Genomic DNA, 22,175 nt, shown 5'->3' on the forward strand with positions numbered 1-22,175 from the left:
AGTGTCTGCCTGAGCTCAGCTGGGAGACTGGGGGAGGGGGACAGGAAAGAAACCCCAAAGCGAGGATGAGCCTATCCCAGCTCAGCCCAGGCCGGTGTGGCTCCCTGCCCTCCAACCTCTGTGCACCCTCAGCTGGCGGACGGCGCAGGGGAGAAGCTGGGCTCCGGGTGGGCACAGGGGGCTGCATGGGGAGGCAGCTGGCTGCCCAGAGGGGGAGCGCCTGGCATTCCTTTGGAGATGGAATTGGGGGGCAAGGGGCCCAGTGCCCAGGGAAGCAGGGATCCTGCTTTCATGGAGCTCTAAGGAGCCAGGTCCCAGTGCCCCCCCCCCCATCTTCCCTTCTCCCTCCTTCTGCTCTTTTCCTTCCCACCGGGTCCTCTCTTTCTCCATCTTCCCCCTTCCTCTGTCCCCCCCATTTCTCTTTTCTCTCCCTCCTCCTTCTCTATCCTCCTTCCCCCTTCCCACTCTCTCTCCCCTTCGCCCTTCCTCCTCTTCCTCCCCACTCCCCTTCTCCCCCCCTCCCCAATTCCCTCTCCCCTCCCCTCCCCGCGCTGCATGGAAGGACTTTGGCACCGCGAGTCGCTCTTTGCTCGGGCTCCCGCTGCGCGCCGCGGAAGGGAGAGTAACATGTTCCCTCTTATCTGCTGGGAGAGGCCGGCTCGGTGGGCAGGGTCTGGGCAGAGCTTATAAACCGCCGGCCGCTGCGGGAGGCTCCCTGGCCAGGCGCTCCGGGGAGACCCCTGGACGGGAGGCGCGCTCGGGTGCCAGGATGCCCCCAGCTCTGCGGCTGCTGCTGCTCTGGCTCGGCGGGGCGGTGGCCCTGGAAGCCGGGCTCCTGCCCCCCGACACCAGCGCCAGCGAGCCGGGGGCTGCCGTCTTCGCGCAGGGGTACAACAGCTCCGCCGAGGTGGTCCTGTTCCGGAGCGTGTCCGCCAGCTGGGATTACAACACCAACCTCACCGAGCCCAACGCCCAGCGCCAGGTAGGAGCCCCGGGCGGGGTCTCCAAGGGGGGTGTCTTTGGGGCCACGCCGCTGGCTGGTGTGGGGAGGGGGGCTGCAGCACAGAGCACCCCCCCAGGGCCGCCCAGCCCCTCCCGGGGGGAGCAGGTGCCATTTAGGGTCGGTGCCATCCCCCCGCCCCTGCCTAGGGGCATCGAGCACGGGGGGAAGCAGAGGACCCCTCCCCTCCGCCTGGCCCCGGGGTCCCCGGGCTGACTCTGTGCCGCTCCTGCCTGGGGGCTGGCACGGGGAGGACCCCCCCTGGGGAGGTGCCCGGGGGGCTGCCGGGGAGGAAGGGGCTGGGGGGGGGGATTGAGGAGCTGACTCGGACCGGCTGGGAGCTGCGGGGGGACGGGGGACGGGACACGGACGCGCCATCGCTCGGGACCCTGCGAACTAGACGGGGCGAGCGGCTGGAGGGAGCCCGGCCGGGAAGCCGCGGGGATGCTGGAGAGCGGCTCAGGTGCGGCCCTTTCCCCGGGGCGGCGGCGAGCCTGGGGCCCGGAGCTCCCTGCCCGTGTCCCCGCGGCGCTGGGATGCCGCGTGTCGGTGCCCTGGCTGCTGGCTGGAGGTGCTGGGGCGACGCGTGTCCCTGCCTGGCTCCGCTCTGGAGACTTGTCCTAGCTCCGGGGCGTCTCCTTCCTGCAGTGGGATCTCTGCTTCCCCTGCCTGCCCGTGCTGGGGAGGGGAGGGAGGGTGGATGGGGTCCCCTGGCCTGGGGATTCCCGGTTGCTGTAAGAGCCCTGGGAGCTGTGGGGTACAGGAGCCACAGGAGGCTGCTCTAGCTTGAACCGGAGGCAAGGGACTGAGTGGATACAGCCCCTGGCACCTGCCTTTGGCCCCGGGCCACGAATTAAAGTTTCATTTCGGTGCCAGTTCCCCTGTGTGCCAAGACCCTTGCTGCACCAGGGGGACGGCCCGTTGCCCAGAGGCGCCAGGATCAGGGGAGGGTTGTGTCGGGCAGCTGAGGATCTGGCCCACTGGTGATTTTGTAGAGTCTGCGTGTGTCTATGTGCGCACCGTGGGCCTGGCTGAATGGGTGTGTGTTGTGTGCTGGGACCTATCTGTATGCGTACAACTTTGGTCTAGGCGATGATGCCAACCTTCGGTAACCCCACTGACTTCCATTGGGCTGGACCTGGCATGTCAGTGACGAGGTGACACTAGATGTGTCTGTAAGTGTGTGTGTGGGGGTAATAAATGTCTATATACATAGGTGTGTGCAAATGTACATGTATACGTGGAAGTGTGTGTACAGTGTATAGGTCTGGCCGCAGGGGAGTATCTAAGTGTATGTGTGTGCATGTGGTTAGACCTGTATATATACATTAGAATCATAGAATATCAGGGCTGGAAGGGACCTCAGGAGGTCATCTAGTCCAACCCCCTGCTCAAAGCAGGACCAATCCCCAATTTTTGCCCCAGATCCCTAAATGGCCCCCTCAAGGATTGAACTCACAACCCTGGGTTTAGCAGGCCAAAGCTCAAACCACTGAGCTATCCCTCCCCCCCACATTACTCTGTTACTCTCTCAAAGAATATACATATGTGCACACGTAGCCATACATATGTATATTCTTTGACAGGGTAACAAGCCTTGTGGATGTGGGAAGCGGTAGACATGGTAAATCTTGACTTTTGATACTGTCTTGCAAGACCTTCTCGTGAGCAAACTAGGGAAATACAGCCTAGATGGAGCTACTATAAGGTGGGTGCATAACTGGTTGGAAAAAACATTCCCAGAGAGTTGTTATCAGTGGTTCACAGTCAAGCCGGAAGGGCATATCGAGTGGGGTTCTGGAGGGATGTTCTGGGTCCGGTTCTGTTCATTATCTTTATCCATGATTTGGATAATGGCATAGAGAGCACACTTATAAAGTTTGCGGATGGTACCAAGCTGGGAGGGTTGTGAGTGTTTTGGAGGATAGGATTAAAATTCAAAATGATCTGGACAAACTGGAGAAATGGTCTGAAGTAAATAGGATGAAATTCAATAAGGACGAATGCAAAGTACTCCACTCAGGAAGGAATAATCAGTGGCACACATACAAAAAGGCAAATGACTGCCTAGGAAGGAGTATTGTAGATAGGAATCTGGGGGTCATAGTGGAGCACAAGCTTAAGTGTAACGCTGTTGCAAAAAAAGCGAACATTATTCTGGGCTGTAATATCAGATGTGTTGTAACCAAGACACAAGACGTAATTCTTCTGCTGTACTCCACACTGATTAGCCCTGAACTGGAGTATTGTGTCCTGTTCTGGGTGCTACATTTCAGGAAAGATGTGGACAAATTGGAGAAAGTCCAGAGAAAAGCAACAAAAATGACTAAAGGTCTCGAAAACATGACCTCTGAGGGAAGATTGAAAAAAATGGGGTTGTTTAATCTGGAGAAGAGAAGACTGAGAGGGGACATGATAACAGTTTTCAATACATAAAAGGTTGTTACAAGGTGGAGGGAGAAAAATTATTTAACCTCTGAGGGTAGGACAAGAAGCCATGGGCTTAAACCATCCTTGCTACAACTTAAGTTGGACATTAGGAAAAGCTTTCTAACTATCAGGGTGGTCAAGCACTGGAATAAATTGCCTACGGAGGTTGTGGAATCTCCATCATCGGAGATTTTAAAAAGCAGGTTAGACAAACACCTGTTAGGGACCGTCTAGACCTAAATTCCCTCTAAGCTGCGTGGCTGTGCAGCAGGCTATCAAGGGCCGTGCAGGCGCGCAGATGCAGGGCCTTGGACTGGAGAGGAGAGAGGTGCCTCTTCCCCAGCCCTGGAGCTGCCGCGGCGGGGAGAGGTGCCTCTCCCCAGGTCCCAGGCTGCTGCGATGAAAAAGGGCTCGGGGGAGTCCTCTCTCCCCTCCGCAGCCCTGGGGCAGCCTGCACCCCAAACCCCTCATCCCTGGCCTCGGCGCGGGCCGAGGGACATACCGGCCGCCGCTTCCAGCAGCTCCCATTGGCCTGCAGCAGCCAAACGCGGCCACTGGGAGCCGCGATCAGCCGAACCTGCGGACGCGGCAGGTAAACAAACCGGCCTGGCTCACCAGGGGCTTTCCCTGCACAAGCAGCGGAATGAGTCTAGGAACCACTGGTCTAGATAATCCTTAGTCTGGCCACGAGTGGAGGGGACTGGACTAGATACCTCTTGAGGTCCCTTCCAGTCCTACGATTCTATGATTGAGGGGTGGGGCGTTTATGTATATGTGCACATGCAAGATTCAGATCTAAAGCCAGGACTCGGGAGGCCCTTATCCAACACTTCCTCTTTGCTGAATATGCAGCAGTGACAACCCACACAGAAACTTATCTTCAAAACCTAACGGACAGTTTTTCCAAAGCCTGCCAAGACTTCAGGCTTACTATAAGCCTAAAAAAGATTAACATAATGAGCCAAGGAGTTGAGGAAGCACCGTCCATCAAGATCAACAACTATGAACTTGAAGTGGTGAACGAGTTCATGTACCTGGGATCCACTCTTGCGATCAACCTCTCACTTGAAACGGAACTCAACATCCGCACTGGAAAAGCTGCCACAACACTGTCTAGACTGAACAAAAGGGTCTGGCAAAACAACAGCCCGAGAGAACACACACAGATCTGTGTGTATCATGCATGTGTTATCAGCACACTTTTGTACGGGAGCAAGACATGGACCTTATTCTCTCACCAGGAAAAGAGGCTCAACAGCTTTCATATGCGTTGCCTTCGTCGAATCTCTGGAATCTCCCGGAGGGACAGAGTCACCAACACTGAGGTGCTCAAACGGGCCAGCATACCCAGCATGCAAACGCTCCTCCGACAGAGACGCCTCCGCTGGCTTGGGCATGTGTGCTGCAGGGATGATGGGCACATCCCAAAGTTCATCCTCCGTGGTGAACTGGCATCTGGAAAAAGACTCAAAGGACGCCCAACATTGCGTTTCAAGGATGTGTGCAAGCGAGACCTCAAAGAAATGGACATGGATGTGGACAACTGGGAAGATCGCCCTCAAGACCGCAGCCTTTGGAAACAAGAGCTTAACAGAGGTCTCCCGAGTTCCAAGAGGAAGGTGTCCAGTTTAGCAGAGGAGAAAAGAGCTCGCAGAAGACAGAGCCCAAAGGGTGGAAACATCACCTTTAAATGTGACAGATGCGGCAGCGAATGTCTCTCTCCAGTGGGTCTCTTCAGCCAGGTTCACAGCTGCCATAAAACCAACTGAGTAAATTCTTTACCCCTCAAGGGTGTGCATACCCAGGCTCTCTCAAGACTGAAGGATGCCAACAACGACATGCATATGCATATGTGCCTGTATTTATAAGAATGTGTGTGTGATGTGTGCATTTCAAATGTGCGTGAGTGTGTGTGTGCTAAGCATCCATCTTACGAATGGCAATGTGTGCCTGCATCTGGGTGTTTCCAGACCCATTTTGGCACCAGCAGACGGATTCCCATTCCAATAATCTGCTTGAAGGACTTCTTCAGTCTGCAGCACTCAGTTGCTGGTACCGTGAGACAATCCTTTCTCACCCGGAGATAGCTGCGTCTCCGCCAAAGCAGCCAATGTCTCCTCTCCATGCCTGGAGGAGACTCCACCATGGCCCCTCATGCATGTCTGGAGGGCCAGCTGTCTCTTTCTCAGAGGGGATGGTCCAGATTCACCACATTCAACAGAGCAGCCCCCTGAAGGGGGTGTTGCTTGGCCATTTACAGCCCTGCAAGGGCAATCAAGAAATCACAGGGAGTTCTTCACTCAGAGGCATCTGCGCCCCGTGTGCATTCTCCTAGCCTGGCAAGGTTGGGGGCAATACAAGGCAACATTCTGCTGCTGGATTGCTGGAGAGCGGTAGCTGTGAAATGATCTCACTTCAGTGCTTACAAGAAGAGCCCTGGGCAGCTATGTAGCCCCCCGTAATGCCAGGCTCACAAACACCTCTGCCACCTGAATTAAATCTCACCGTGCCCCTTTTAATGGCGCAGGAAAGGGAAAGTGACTTACTCAAGAGCAAGCAGCAGGGAACCCCAAGCCCCTGCTCTAGCCGCTGGGCATCACTGCTTCTGCAGGACAAATGTCCTGCTCACCAATGAACACCGATGTTCGTGCACAATTAAGGTGGAGAAATCAAGCTGACGAAAGGAAAAAGGTCAGAAACCTTGGGTCCAGCCAAATCATGCGCAGCCTGGACCAGCTGGGAGGTCAACGGTGGCCCTAAGTTATCTTTATCTCTCCCCCACTCCTGGGGGCAGCTGAGCACTTGCTATGCCCCACAGCATATATTAGAACTGCCTCAGGGCTGCTTTAACCTGTGCCAGGTGCGGCAATCCCTAGGGCTGTCCTATTGGCTCAGGCTCCCTGGAACGCAAGGCCCTTTTTGAGTCTATGGCACAAGGGGACAAGACTCAAAGCCAAGGCTCTGGCCCAAGGTTTCAGTGTTATCTCATGTTCCTTGGGTCAGAACTTCAGCAGCATGGACTGTGCTGATCCACCCCTGCGTGAGAGCTGAGCCTGTGTGTTTTGTAGTGTCTGTTTAACGACACATGCACCATATGACTTTGGAGGTTCGTACATTTTAAAAGGAGAACAGGAGCAGGGACAGAAAACAGGAACTGTGCTATCTCGTCCACTTTCAGCTTAGGACGGGAGTGGGGGCTAGTGGTTAGCACAGGGGATTGGCAGTTGGCACGGTGGCAAAGGGTGACAGCTCTCTCATAGTGCAGCTGGGGCTCCTCCCCAAAGCCCTCGTTTGGGGAATAGAGCTGTGAGCAAGCTCTATTTTTTGGGCAAGGCTGAGTCTAGCAAGCCTCCACAGGTGACTTTCCTTATCAGCCAAGCCAGGCAGAAGGGAGGGGTGAATCTACTGGGGCTCTCCCCAGCCTGCCCGAGCCGGAGGCTCTTCCATGGGGTCTGAATGGCCTAGCAGACGAGAAAGCACCAGAATGACACGTCTCTTCCATTATCCCAGCCCTCAGCGAGTGGCGTTTGCACCAGCCCGGCAGGTTTCTGCATGACTGACGCATGCCTACACCTCAACAGGAATAAAGAGAACAGGCCGGATCCTTCGCGGCGTAAATTGCCAGAGCGCCATTAACTTCAGTGGAGCTGCTGATTTACACCAGCCGGGGATCAGGCCCAGTAAACGTTAGCTCGTCGATGCTTCAGCAGAGAAGTGTAGGGCCCGCGGCGTGTCCTGGCCAACCCCCTCCCTGTCTCCAGAGGCCAATGCTCCAAAGGTCCAGAGGAGACTGATTTTGCCCTCGGGTCTACCCCTGCATGCGGGGAGCCCCTGAGACTGGAAGGGCCCTGGGGCTGCGGGGGGAGGAGCCACACCTAATATAGCCTAAAGTGTGGGCTGCTGTGGCTAGGGAAGGGGTTGGCCAGGACAGCAGTTTCAGCCACTTCTAGCCGTGAGGCTGCCATGGAGCTGCTTGGGGTTTAAAGCTGCTTCCACTGCAGGGCGGGGGGAGGGAAGCTGGCTCAGGTCTGTGTGAATGAATCTGAGCCTAGGTCGACCTCCTCATGCAGTCCGGGGGCGGGCAGGAGGAGCTTGTAGCCGGCATGGGGCAGGGGGAGCGAGGTGTGCACCAAACAGGAGTGTAACGGGGCCATGGGGGAGGATGCAGACTCTCCAGTGGGGAAGGATGAGACTGAGAGAGACTGCTGTGGTATGAAAGCTACCGGCCTGAGTGTGAGATGGCCACATTAGCCATGGGGGCTATTCGTCACTGGTATTACAGTATCACCTACAGGCTATGACTGAGGCCAGGGCCCCGTGGCGCTGTGCTAAAAGCAAGAGGCAGCCCCTGCCCCAAAGAGCTTACAGTCTAACAGAGACAAAGGCTGGGAGGGTAAGTGCTTTGCCCAAGGTCACCCAGCAGGCAGTGGCAGAGCTGGAAATGGAAGCAAAGTTTCCAGGGTGTCAGTCGAGTGCCCCATCCTCTAGCCCAAATCCACGAGTGAGTTATGCAGGTCATCCCAGTTGAGGGTGCCTAAAACCTATGTGCTGTCCCAAACCAGCAATCAGAGCCACAGAAATACTAATCTAGAGCCGAGAGAGCTTCATAAATGTATATTGGTTGGATTTTTCATGTCCCTCCCCTCACAAAGCATGCTGAGACCCAGGGGCCCACCTCTCTCAGTGCAGAAAGCTAAGACACCAGAGAAACCCCAGCGGCAATGATAGAGGAGTGATTCACCATATGGAGCAGGATGGAAATAAAGCCCTGTGGGGAGGACGATGCCTTCTGCTTTGATATATGGATCATGGGCCTGATTCCCTGTTGGTCTGCACCTGGAGTCTTTGTTTGCACCAGTGCGAAGTGACTGTCTGGCAGGTGTAGAACGCTGCCATTCTCCTCTGTGAGCACTTGACACCCCCCCTGCAAAGGTCTCACTGACAACAGGGCAGCGGAGAATCTGAGTCCAGTGGCTACCTTGTGTTGCACTGGTATTCCCGATAGCTGTCTGGGCCTGGGGAAGAGAGAGTTTCGAATGTTCTCTAGCTTTCTTCCTGGTAATTAGCAATCAGTGACATTTACCGAAACAATCCGCTGTTTAAAGGGAAGGCGGTGAGAAGGCTGATAAGATCTAGCCTGACAAAACATTTTATTTCATATAGTATATTTGCAAGATCCAGGACCCCCAAAAAATCTATCTATCTATCTGATGATCATTCCATCCCCATACATATCTATCTGTCTATCTAAATTGTGTGCCTCTTCTCCAGTGTTTCCTCAGATACAGCACTTGCCCCTCATTCCCCCGGGAAACACAACTATCAGAAAATCTTCAGAGTTGCACTGGGATCTTGCCATTGCTCCTCCGTGCAAGGCGTGCGTTAGTGTTACACTTGCTTGGGTGCCGTGCAAGAGACTCTTGGAAACTCACGGCTGTAGAATCCAATCCTCAGCAATCGCAGAACCCCACAGAAGGGACACCCCAGTGGGCTTGAGGCAGTGCAGTAATCTCCTGGTTAACTTCCTGGGCAGAGAGTCCTGGAGAGACCGTGGGGTCAGCATGGGGGAGGGAGGAAGGCAGGGAGCAGCAGAGGGACCACCCTGTGCCTCATGCACGAGGCCTCTGGTGATTAAAGGAGTGTGACTGACAGGCTGAAAAGGCCCGGGAATCACATGCTGAAGGGATTTTGATGGGGTGTAAGTGTAAGTGTGCTTTGAGCAGAGCGGGGGTAGCAGAGACCATTCCCCCTCACCCTGCATATCTGAAACTCAGCTTTGAAAATTGCAGGCCGTCAATAGATCTCATTGATCTGCAAAGCTAGGTGCCCTACCGGGGCGTTCTCCCCTTTACCCTCCTTGCTTCATTAGCCATAAGAGAGGCAGCAGGCAGAGCGGTGAGGTGTGGGGGCTGGGACAGTGGACCTTTGAACTGGATCAAAGATTAGTAACTGTCCATTTTCAAAGGTGGCTGTTCTAAAGGGAGGGGAGCCATGCTGAGCTGCCAGGCAGAGCTCTGGGAGCGCAGGCTCTGGGGAATGGAGCCCTTCTGTCTCCTGGTGAATGGCTCGGGCACTGACTCAACTCCCACCTGCACCGTGCCTCTCTGAGCATCTGCCCAGCAGCTCGGGGCAACCGGTTTTCAGCCTCAGGAGCTGGCCGCCAGCTACTTGCTATGTGGGCGGGTTCTCCTGAGCCGCCTGGTCTCCTTTCTGCTTGGTGATTTGCCGTCTGGAAGGAGAAGAGCAAATCTGGGTACCTGTGCGAAGGTTTCTTCAAATGGCTGTGTGATCAAACCCTGATCTGTGCGACTCCAAAGAGGGTCGAAGCGATGAGCTGTTCCACACACCCAGCTAGGGTGACCAGATGTCCTGATTTGATAGGGACAGTCCTGCTATTGAGGGCTTTGTCTTATATAGGCACCTATTACCCCCATCCCCCGTCCCGATTTTTCACACTTGCTGTCTGGTCACCCTACGCCCAGGCACGGCTGCATGCCCCCTTCGGCTGTATCCACCCACATCCGCTGCCCAGGAAGTGAGGCCTGAGTAATGAGGAAGAGAATGAAATGAAACAACCCAGCCTAGCTGGAGACTGGCTGAAAAGGCTTAAATGGCAGCTAATGAGCTACCAAATAAACTCTCAGAGACTGCCCCAAGAACAGGCACTTCGCATGTTTTCCTTCCCCTGCTGCTAGGCTGTCAGATCTGGACCAGGCCCATCTTGTAACGTCAGCATTTCCAGCCAACAAAATATTAACACATGTGTCACGGAGTCCCCGGGCGATGGTCTGGAACTGCTCCCTACAAAGCCAGGCAGGATTCTGGGGAAGTCTCCTTTCTGGGAGCAGACTGTCTTCAGGACACCCAGCTCACATAGCTTCCACCCTCCTGGGTCTGACCTTGGAGCATTCAGCATCCTCTGCCCCACCGTGCGCTTCCCACCGCCAGTCCGCTCAGGCGGGCTCCTGGGGAAGCCAGAGGGTCCTGCCCCCCAACTCCGCAGTCAGATGTGACTCTCAGCCAGCCAGTAAAACAGAAGGTTTATTAGATGACAGGAACATGGTCTAACACAGAGCTTGTCGGTGCAGAGAACAGGACCCCTCAGCTGGGTCCATTTTGGGGGGCAGCGAGCCAGACAACCACGTCTGCACTTCACTCCTTGTCCCCAGCCAGCCCCAAACTGAAACTCTCTCCAGCTCCTCCTCCTCTGGGCTTTGTCCCTTTCCCAGGCCAGGAGGTCACCGGATTCCTTTGTTCTCCAACCCTTTAGCTCTCACCTTGCAGGGGGGAAGGGCCCAGGCCATCAGTTGCCAGGAAACAGGGTGTCGGCCATTCTCTGTGTCCAGACCCCTGCACACACCTGCCCTCTAGGGCTCTGCAATGATCATACACCCTTATCCCACCATCTAGATACTTAAGAACTGCAGAGGGGAAACTGAGGCACCCCCACAATATTCAGAGGAAACATTAAGAACACTCCCGCTTCGTCACAACATGCCACAAGCAAGAACAGCTACCAGGAAGCTGCTTTGCCTTTTGACCCTGCAGACTGACAGCCAGTCCCCGCGGCCATGCGCGCTTTACTCCGTTACATTTGGGGTCAAGCTCATCTGGCTTGGACTGAGCCAAACCCTGGGCTCCTTACTCAGACAAAACTCTCATAGAAGTCAATGGATCAGGCGCTGAGGCCCTCACCCAGATCCTGTGTAATGAGAGGTCTGCTAGAGGTGATGGCGAATTCCTAGCAAATAACCATTGGAACAATTGACCACGGGTCACAGCGGATTCTCCATCACTGGATGTTGTTTAAAAGATCTGCTCTAGTTCAAACATGAGTTTGTGGGGGGCAGTTCTAGGCCTGTGTCGTACAGGAGGCCAGACGAGCTGATCGCAGTGGTCCCTTCTGGGCTTGGAATCTATGAAGAAAAATAAGTCATCCAAAATTCTCCACCCATGTTTAAACAACTCCCCATAACCCGTTGGTTGCTCTTTCTTGCTCTCGAGTGGCTGGGCCCCAGGAGAGGTTTTATGAGTCTGTTACAGGCTTTGCATTAACAAACGTGCTTCTTTAGCTCAGCCAGGCCAGGATTTTTAGAGCATGGGGTGCCAGGTTCAGCCCCTACAAACGACCCTGCGTCACTGCAGTTTGTTTCTGAGATCTTGGTTTTTTGCCGTGAACTCTACAGGTTGCATCCGTTCCCAGTGTTGCTGAGCAGGTCCAGTCTGCTTGTAACACAGCCTAAGAAAGGGGCGCGCCCCAGAAACGAAAGTAGGGTGAATCTGCTGTTCCTGGCACGTGAAACCCAGTTCAGGCTAAAAAACGGGGGCGGGGACAGTAGGTGTTGAGGTGGGCATAGCACCGGGGCAAGGTGTCAGGCTGGCAGCCGTGGACGTCAGAGGTCCTCTCTTTCTCCTGCAGTGAGTACACTAACAGTGCGAGCTGCCCATCCCTGGCTCACCAGAGACATGGCAATAACTCTCTGTCACTAGGGCTAGTGTCACTGGCTGGATGTGCTCTACGGTCCCCCATGCGAAAGGCTCTGGATCCTGCACCCGGGGCCCAGAACTACTCTGAGCTTTGCAGGGCTTGGGTTCTTTAGGACGGCATTCATCTCTCCCTGCTGAAACTCTGCCTAGGTGGGCTTTGTGCAGGGATGGAAGAGGGTGAAATGAGCCCCCCCCAAGCTGATCCTGATTGGCTGGGAATCAGGTGGCTTCAGTCAGTTATCAGCTGTAGCTAGGAAAGAGACAGGTGGCTTCCATAGAGGCCTGGGAGAGCCCAGTGAGGGAGCAGAGCTGCCGAAGGAAAGTTGTCCCCTGAGAGGGGCTGAGAGGGGAGAAGGAGGCTCCTGGGGCAGGCTTGGGGGGGAAGGTCAAACCTCAAACCATGATTTGAGGACTTCAATAGCTCAGAAATAGGTGAGAGGTTTATTGCAGGAGTGGGTGGGTGAGATTCTGTGGCCTGCATTGTGCAGGAGGTCAGACTAGATGATCATAATGGTCCCTTCTGACCTTACTATCTATGAATCTATGAATCTGTGGCCTGTAGGTAGACTGGAAACAAGGATCCCAGCCTGTGGGAAGGACTCCAGGGAGCAGTGAAGTTGGAACAATTTGTACAGTGGGGGCGCTGAGAGCCATTGAATCAAACTGCAAAGCCTGTATAGGATGGAAACCACTTCAAGCCGGGGGTGCTGCAGCACCCCTAGTTCCAGCACCCCTGCCGGGGAGGAAACTCTGAGGGTTAGTGGCTCAGGTAAAAGCTGGATCTCCAGGAAGAGAGGTGGGAAGGTCAGTAGTGTACGAGAGAGCAGGATGGAGAGGGAGCCCAGGAGGGTGGAGGGCCCTTTAGGTTTTCTTTTGGGACTGTTGTTGGTTTGTGATCCGTAGGGTTGCCACTTCTGAGATGCAGAAAAACTGGGCACGGGCCAACCCCCCTGCCGACAAAGAGGGTCCTTACCCCTCCCTGGTGGTGAACCAGTGGGTCTGTCTCACTTCCTGGTGCCCCCTGCGGGGATGATGGTGTTGGCAGGGGAGGGCTCCCACGAGGGCTCAGGGAAGCGGGAAAGACCTAAGCCTCACCAGCAGGGATGGGTAAAGAGTGGGGTGAGGGAGGCAGGGGTCTCCTTACCCCTCTCTGCTGGCGAGCCTCAGGTCTGTCCTGCTTTCAGGTCCCCAGCCCCAGGAGGAGCGGCCATGGTTTTGGCAGGGGCGGGCCCAGGATGCAGCGTGGGACCTGGGTGCCAGTTGCTTCCAGCTGTGATGTGCATGGCTGGTAGTTACAAGATTGCTGCTCGCACGGCTGCGGGTGCGCATGGCAACCCTCACCCCCCCCCCCAGCTCCTTACATCTCTTGCACTGCAACGGGCAAGGCAAAAACCGGCCCATTGGCAACGCTAGTTATCAGCACTGTGCCTGGGGGTGCTGAGAGAAGCAACTGCCTGAAAGAGCTTCCCTGGGGCGGGTAGGCCGGGGTGTGGACAGGGATTAATGTGAGAGAACACACACTCTGAGAAGAAAGGCTGAGGACCGGAACTGAGCTGGGTCTCAAGCCCAACCAGCAGTGGGGAGGAGCCAGCAGGTGCAGAGAGGGTCTGGCAGGAAGCCCTATTACAAGGTGCAGATCCCTGAAACAGAGTTTTACCTCCAGGGAAACTGAGGTAGGGTGAGTAGTGCCATAGCAGGCCACAAGGGGGCATCGTGGAGGCTGACCCTGCCACAGGGGGTTGTGGACTAATGGCTCCATCTATGCCTGGATTCTCTGTCCCATCCACCGTCCCGCTGGGCTCCCTCCATGCCAGTGAGGAGACCTCCTCTGTGGCATGGAGGGGTGTGGAGACCTCCCTGTGTGCCTGCCTTTCCTGCCCCTCACTGCAGGGCTTGGTTGGCAGGGGGAGCCTGGTGTGACCCCTCTGCACCAGGTGGAGTGTGAGAAACGGAAGGGATGTGGAGTTGCCTCTGAACTTCCTGGAGCGTTAAAGAGAGTGCAGAGTGGGCCCCGGGCTGAGCAGCGGACGATGGAGCGTCTCTGGGCTCATCATCATATCTGCCCACCAGACGCTCCCAAGCAAAAGAGCCGACTCAGCCCTTTTCCCGGGCTCTTAGGGCCCATTCCAGAGCCACCTTTCCGTCCCCCACCGCTGCAAACTGGGTATTTAACATTGCTCTGTATTGTCACCTGACAGCTACTCAAGTGCCAGCTGTCTGTGAATGGAGCCAGCTAAGTGACAATGGGTGGGGCTGGTGGCTGCCTTGCTTGGCGCTTGGGTTTGATGCCTGCTCCAAGCATCTGCACTGGGAGCCAGGCTCAGGAGGGTTAAAAGGGTCTCGTTTTGTTCATTGGAGGGAGCCCTGCGTCTGTAACAAATGAACACAACAGTAGCATTTACAGGAACCCTAATTACTCCTAGGGTCATTCAGATCTTGCAGGGCACAAAGCTAGATCTATGGGTCTCTTCCCAATTCGAAGCCAGCTACCCTGAGGCCATTGCCACCTGAGAGGGGCTGTGTGACATCAGACAGTGCAATTGCCCAGCAGCCTGGTGCCCACATCACTAAATAACCCTCCAGCTCACTCACTTATTAATAATGTTATAATTAATACGTAGCTCTTAGCTAGCACTTTCCATCACACTTTACCAAGGAGGCCAGTGTCGTTGTTCCCATTTTACAGCTGGGGAAACTGAGGCACAAGATGGCAAAGCGACTTGCCCAAAGTCCCCTAGCAGGTCAGCGGTAGAGATGGGAATAGAACCTAGGTCTCCCAGGCCCCCTTGCTAGTCACTAGACTAAACCATGCTGGCTCTTGAATACAAATGGGAGTTAGTTGGCTGGATTGTGTGCTCACAACACACACTGTAAACTTAATATATAGCTGAATTCAGTGTATCTCTTTATATGCCATAGATTTTTGTCTGATACATCTAGATGCTGCTGGTGCCTAGACAGAAGAGTGAGGGGCATGCTGGAAATACTTTAGGTAGACAAATAGATAGAGTGATGTGTATGTAACTATGAAACGGCTGCTGCTTTCTGTTTTCCGTCCACTGTGCCTTTCAACTTCCCAGAACTCCGCTTGTGTGTAGAGACATTTACTGCAGCCTGTTCCCGAGTGAAATGCACACGCTACACTCTCGCCACTTGTTGGTTGGTTTGTTTCCGTAGTTTAAAGCAAAAGTCTCAGTATTGGCAAATACTGTGAGCTCAATCCCTGAGGGGACCATTTAGGGATCTGGGGCAAAAACTGGGGATTGGTCCTGCTTTGAGGGGTTGGACCAGATGACCACTTGAGGTCCCTTCCAACCCTGATAGTCTGTGATTGACTTGTTGGATTCTCTAACCGTGTGTGAAAACACCACATAATTTCCTGTTAATCATTTATAGCCCACTTAGAAATGGAGCCTCACCCTTGCAAGGTCAGGCTTGACAAAGCCCTGGCTGGGTTGATTTAGTTGGGGATTGGTCCTGCTCTGAGCAGGGGATTGGACTAGATGACCTCCTGCGGTCCCTTCCAACCCTGATATTCTATGATTCTATGACTGGTAGTTTTTTCCCCTGCAAACAGTGCGGGTTATTCAACCTTGCCTGTTGAAGATGCCAGCAGGGCTGCAATAGACGCACATTTACCCGCCAGCCACCTAGAATCCACCTGCTGCTTCTGTTCAGTTCAAAAGCGGGACCGTGCATAACACTTTTTCTGGCGCTTGTTTGCCCGCTGGAGAAGCTCCAGGCAGGGAGTGGGGCTTGGAGCGATTTCCACTTTGGCTGGAAATCGGTGTCTCCTCTTATAAATGTCAGAGATCAGTGCCACCCTGTGCATCTCCTCTGATTATTTCCCCTTTCCTAGCCAATTCTCCTGTAAGGCACGGTCCTTACACAGCAACTTCCTCGTGAGCCACTGAGCCACATGGTTTTCATCTGCACAGCTGCAGTGCGAGGGTTATCTATGCAGATCTGTGCAATGAGCCCTTGATGTCAGTTGCCAGAAGCCAGTGGAGTGCAGGATAATGCGGGAGGTCATTTCAACAGATGGGGGAATTGCTGCTGATTGGGATCAAAGCAATCATGACTGAAAGGAGTCCTGCCACCCAACGGACCGATGGCCTTGCTGGGCACGAATGGTTACACGTTCATACCCATCGTATGAACAAACCCTGGATCTTAATACCATAGGAATCGGGAATCTGAACCTGGATCCAAATGTTATGGTTCCCCCTTTATCTGTCTATATAACTGGCCGGACCAAAATCCTGCATTCAGACATTCCCAAACTTAATGTTGGGGAATTCAAATCTGGCCCATCCCACATGCAGGCCAGCGCGGAGGGCTTCAGAGCCTGGGGGGCAGCCTGAGCGAGAATGTCTACACTGCTATTTCAGCCCGAGTTCATTGATCTGAGCTCTGAGAGTCGCTGCTGCCTCCCCCGCCCCCTCCAGTGTAGACGTACCCATATACACCAGTGCAAAGTGGGCCTGATTCTCATTCTAGGGCCCTTTTACATAGCTCTAGCAGTCTGTAAAGTGGGAGTCCTCACTTCAAGGCCCCTTCACGCTGCCAGCATGGTGTAAAGGGGCCTTAGTGTAAGTGAGAATCAGGCCCCCTGAGTGCAAAGTGGGTATAAAATGCCATCCAATCAGAATGGTAACAATTCCCCCCCTTCCCCCCGGCCTTCCCCTTGTGCCAGTGTGAATGACCACAGTGCAGGGCAGTGGGGAAGTGGGTCCTGTACTGTGCATGCTATCTTCCCACCCAGCCTTGTTTTGTGGCTGCACCAGATTTAGGAAAAGGAATGACAAAAATACTGACAAATGAGCCACTGCATCAAAGCTGGGACAATCTCTCCCCAGACCCCCTGCCCGCGCTCCAGTGGGCACTCCCTCCTCACCCCCAACCAAGCCTGCCTCAAACCTGGGGGATTCATCATCCCATCCAGCATTGCCAAGCACTGCAGGAAGGAAGGATCTGCCTTTCTGTCAAATATCAATTCTTGCCCTGTGCCAGAGATGGGATACTTGACCAGATGGGCACATTGTCTCATAAGAATACCTAGGACTCCTATTAGCACCCCACCTTTTCCCACCCCAGCCCTGCCCCCATCCCACCCCCTTCCCCGCCACCTCCCCACTCCTCCCCCTCTCCTGGAAGGTTCTAAGCGCCACCAAACAGCTGTTAGGCGGTGGCGGGGAGGCCAGGAAGTACTGGGAGGGAGGGGGAGGAGTGGGGACGCGGCATGCTCAGGGGAGAGAGAAAGAGGCGAGGAGGGGGGAGCTTGGCTGCCGGTGGGTGTGGCACACCCGCTAATTTTTCCCCGTGGGTGCTCCAGGGCTCATGGAGTTGGCGCCTATGAGCTAGAGCATCTGTCTACCCATGCTGGAAAGCACCCTTCCAGCTACAGTATAGACACACCCCTAGTGAGTTACAGTCCCTGCCCCAAAGAGCTGACTGTCTCCACAGACAAAACTCAGCAGAGGAAACAGACAATGGCAGGTGAAGTAGCACCCCGGAGGTCACACAGCAGGTGGGTGGCAGGTATCTCCTGAGTCCCAGCCCGGTGCCCTGTCCACTAGACCATGCTGCTGTACCACAGCTCCCACGTATGTTACAAAGGTGATTCTCGTTGTCTCCATTTTACAGGTGTAGCAGCGAGGCAGGGGACCATGTTGTGCCTCCCTCTTGGTTGGGCTGGCCGTCTTGTGGTCCCTGCTGGTTGGAGATGCGTAGGTCTGCCAGTCTGTGGCCCACGCTGGGGCTGGTTCCCGCTCCCTAGAGCCCCACACAGAGTGGGGCACAGGTGCTGCAGGGTAGATGGTCCCCTGGGAGCGATGGCTAAATGGTTCTCCCAGGAAAGGGGAATATCTGTCACAGAAGAGTCTTTTCCTCCTGCCTTCCAGATCTTGGCGTCCCTGGAGGAGCAGAACTTCACAGAGGCCTGGGGGAAGAAAGCCAAGGAACTCTATGGCTCCATCTGGAAGAATTTCTCAGACACTCAGCTGAAGAGTATCATTGGCTCCATCCAGACCCTGGGGCCTTCCAACCTGCCCCTGGACAAGCGTCAGCAGGTAGGCGTCGTGCCGGGTTGCTCTGAGAGCGGGTGGGGAAGTGACACCCAGGGAAGCTAAGGGCACGTCTACACTGCAGTTAGACACCTGTGGCTGGCCTGTACCAGCTGACATGGGCTCGGGCGAAGGGGCTTTTTTAATTTCAGTATAGATGTTTGGGCTGGATCCTGGGCTCTAGGACCCTGCGCGGTCAGAGGGTCCCAGAGCTTGGGCTGCAGCCTGAGCCTGAAGTCTACACTGCAGTTCAACAGCCCCTCAGCCTGAGCCTCGCGAGCTCAAGTCAGCTGGCATGAGCTGGCCATGGGTGTCTAACTGCATGTAGACATACCCCCAAGTCACTGAGCGGTTGGGGAAGAGAGCAAGAGATTGATCAGGGGTGTGTGTGCATGCATGGGAGGGGCGGGGGGAGTCTTCAGGGCTCAGCTGGGTCTCCGGTAGGCTCTTGAGACATAGGAGGCCATCAGAAAATCCATCTTTTGGTTTGTGAATGGAGCCGTGTTGATGGGGAGTCACCAGCTCAGGCTAAAATATGGAGCTTTAGGATTTTCCCAGCTGCTTTTCTGCCCTGTTGGCCCTACTGCGGGCCTGCTGTGGGTGGGTGCAGCTCCTCTGACTGGGATGATGGGCCACTGCAGGCAAAAGGTGGGAAGCACCAACCCAGACAGTGTGGGCCTGCTTCCCACTGTCTCCCCCTCCCCCCCGATAGTAACTCCGTGCAGCAGGGGGCCCTGCCATGCGCAGATCCAGATCTGCACTGTCAGCACAGGAGCCCCGGAGCTGAGCGTGTTCCGGGGCAAAGCTGCGGGGGAAGGAGGCGTGGCTGTGCTGGACTTGTGCTGCAGAGATTCTGTGTCCCGCATGGCCCCATAGGCACAGATCAGACAGGCAGGAGAGCCGGGTCTCCGATTCCATGCCTGACTGGTCATACCACGGCAGTGTGAGCGTTCCGACTAGGTCTCTTAGCCAGCTATCCACTTCTGCGCATGGCCTACGTGGATCTAGTAAATATAGAGTCACTATTTATAACCAGCAGTAGGACTGTTTCCCCAGACCAGGAAGGATTACATTCTACGCCCAGGTCATTGGCAGGCCCTTTCCTCAGTATATAGTTTGTTCATTCCAAGAATGAACTGGCAAAGTGACCCAGAACAAAGCTGGTCTCCTGGCCAGAAAAGGCTGCAGGGGCCAGAGCTCTTTCTCTCTGCTCCAGGGCCAGTCTCAGGAGTCAGCCAACTTGGAGCTCCCATTCCAGCTGGGTGTGATAATCAAACAGGGCTGGCTGGCCGGCTCAAGCCCCTGACCCTTAAAAGAGCAGCCCCCCCCCATTAGTTACCATGGTTGTCCTTTAAAGGTAAGTCAGTGCGTGCTCATGTCCCGTGTGATGCCACAAGTTAGGATAAGGCCAAGGCAGATGTGGAGGGAAGATCGGAAAGCAATCAGTGTCGTCAGAGAGGCGTGTGAGGTAGCAGGCAGAGGGGACGCCTTGTAGAAGCGAGGGCGGGAGTTTTCACAGCGGCCGAAGGGAGGCTGACGTTGAATGGATGGGAACTGACCCTCCAACTCTCGGGCCAGGAGACACGCGAGCGGACCAGCAAAGGTAGAGAGCGGAGGGAGACAAGACTGAATTGGGCAGTGTGTCCAGCGCCTAAGGAACCCCCTGGGAGGGTGTGTGGCTGGGAAGCAGCTTGAGAGGGCTTATCTTGGAAGAAGTAAACATTGCAAACGAATTGAAACCCAGCGGGTGCCGTGGGAAGGAGAAGAACCAGGGGAGCCAGAAATAAACCAATGGGCCCGCGGAGGCGTGAGACGCTGTAGGAAGACCAGAGGGAGGCCAGGCTCCAGGGCCTAAGTCTCTAGTGATTTTCAAAGTCTCTAGTGATTCTGGGGGCCCCTGGCAAGATGGGTCTTAAAGGGGCCTGGTTTGCAGAGGGCAGGTGCTTGGCACAGTCTGGGAGTCAGGCCCCTTTAAGGCCTCTCAAATTGGGCACCCCAAAAATAAAATCACTCGTCACTTTGGTATATGTAGCCCCAGTGGTAGAGAGGCTCTGCCCCAGGCTTCAGATTGAGGAGTAAAAAGAGGGGGCAGGAGGGGAGTGGTTCCCAGCAGCTTGATTTAGAGTCTGAAATTCTGCGCCCCCAGAAGGTGCAGGCCCAACCTCCCAGCCCACGGCGCTGGGGGGCAAAGGCGGCTTTCAGTCACCTTCTCACCCTGGGCTGTCACCGAGGTCAGCGTGGGCCCCTCTCTAAAATCAGCTCAGATGGTGCGGAAAGGCATGGAGATGCTATCCCATCCTGAGAACCGGTCCCAAATCCTCCTGCAAAGGAAGGCTGGGGTCCCCACTGTCTACGTAGGTACTTCTCTGCCCCCCATCCCCACAGCATCTGAGCCAACCCCAATCGTGAGTGAGTGCAGCCTCCCCATTGTACAGGTGGGAAACTGAGGCCCAGAGAGGTTAAGCGACTTGCCTGAGGTCACCCAGGGCTGTGGCAGAGCAGGGGCTGTCAGGACCATCCTGCCTCGCTTACAAAGTCGCTGTGTCAGGACACTGGACAGGCTGTAATTTGCTATGGGACAAGGAGGGCAGTTCCACTCTCCCAGACTTTTCATGCGCACCCCTTTTGGCCCCCGCCCCCAGCTTTGCAGGGTATCAAATGTTCATGGTCTAGTCTAGATGTTGACACAACTCTCCCCAACCCCCAAGATTTTTTCTGAAATGACACCCTGGCTGCCAAACCAAAAGGGGCCCCTACCATGGCTTTCACCTTTCCTAGGATGGCATGATTACCAGGGCATCAATGTTTCCAAGCCTCAGGGCTTTAATCGAAATAACTTTTTCTGTAACTTGCTGGTCAGGTGTGCGGCCAGCAAGGTGTGGGAGCCCCGGCTGGAACAGCTGCAACATCCACCCTGTTTCCTCAGTGGCTACTGCTCTTTCCTGGCAAAAATGCCGGCCTGAGCTGATTTGCCCTGCAGCTTGGGCAAAGCTGTAAAAGCCTGCGATGCTGATCTGATAGCACTTTGCACTGGTGTAAACAACTGCCCGGGGCACGGGGGAATCAGACTCTCAGGAGCAGTGAGGGTACAAAGGGCAGGAGTCCTGGAGGCACAAACTGGCATCACATCTGCTACACTATGCCAAGGGGCACACCAGGGGAGCGCTGGGGTAATGGCCTCAGATCAATGGGTCAGAGAAGCAAAGACAGTGTATTTTTTTCTTTGACCGAGGAGGAAACATCATTGAGGTGTGAAGGGAACAGGGAGGGCGGCCGCTGCTGCCAGGCCAGTTGACAGACTGTCAAAAAAATGAACAATGGAGCAGGACAGGGTGCTAAGAAACACACAGGCAGCAAAGGAAAGGCACCGAGGCCAAAGGAGAGAGAGTGGAAATGAAAACAGCAGCAGCTTTGGCAGGAAATCACTGTCCAGGCTAGAATTTTTCCAGGCCGCTCCTGTGGTCAGGAGAAGCCCCACGGGATCTGTGATGCTCACCAGCAAGCGGGTCGTGCTTGTCACCTGCTCCAGAAGTCAGCATGCTGCAGGGAAGGAGGGGCAATTCGTCAGGAATGAGCCAGCGGGAGGAGCACTGCCTCGTGACTGACCACAGCTCCTGGGTGCTCCGTGGCTGTCTCCCATCCGTGTGCAGACCCGGCCCAAATCTGCAGAGCCCCCGGGGTTAGCGGTGCCGGTGTGACCCTGGGAAGGTGGGCCGCGTGTTGCTCCGGGGAGTCAGGCTGGCCCCACTCTGAACGCTGGAGACCGGGCAAGTTGCTGCTCTCCGCAAATCCGTGCAGCGAAGGGAAGCGATGGCTAAAGCGTTGAATAGGAGGGGCTGGCTCAAAGTTACCCAGCTAATCCTGTCACTCTGCCTGCAGCAGTTAATTTACTGCTGCTCTTCTGAACGGTTCCAAGGAGGAAGGTGGGGAATAAAAGCCTTTTGCCTGGCTCCCAGGCGGGCAAGTGGAGTCTGATTTAAAAGCAAGGGGCGACTCCAGAGACCCTGAGCTCTGCTGATCCAACCCTCCGGGGCACCACCTCCACCTAACCCTGTGCAAGTTTAACCAGACTCATTCTGTCTGTGCCAACCAGTGCCCATCAGCACCCCTTCCTCCCAGCAAAGCAAACCTCACCGTGGAGCATCAAAGCTCCATGCAGCTGAATAGGAGGCAGACAGGGGTGGCGTATGGGG

At 55.2% G+C, this 22,175-nt stretch overlaps 1 protein-coding gene across 1 annotated transcript in view; it reads left to right on the plus strand.

Moving 5' to 3' along the window:
• Positions 1–641: 641 nt before the first annotated feature.
• Positions 642–22,175, plus strand: part of ACE (angiotensin I converting enzyme) — a 57,812-nt gene continuing 36,278 nt past the window's right edge. The window contains exons 1-2 of the mRNA XM_073326207.1: positions 642–982; positions 17,821–17,988. Of these exons, the coding sequence (XP_073182308.1) occupies positions 770–982; positions 17,821–17,988 (381 nt within the window). The 5' untranslated portion in view covers positions 642–769. The remainder of the gene's footprint in view (positions 983–17,820; positions 17,989–22,175) is intronic.

Source organism: Lepidochelys kempii, chromosome 27, assembly GCF_965140265.1.
Source record: "Lepidochelys kempii isolate rLepKem1 chromosome 27, rLepKem1.hap2, whole genome shotgun sequence".
Taxonomy (NCBI): domain Eukaryota; kingdom Metazoa; phylum Chordata; order Testudines; family Cheloniidae; genus Lepidochelys; species Lepidochelys kempii.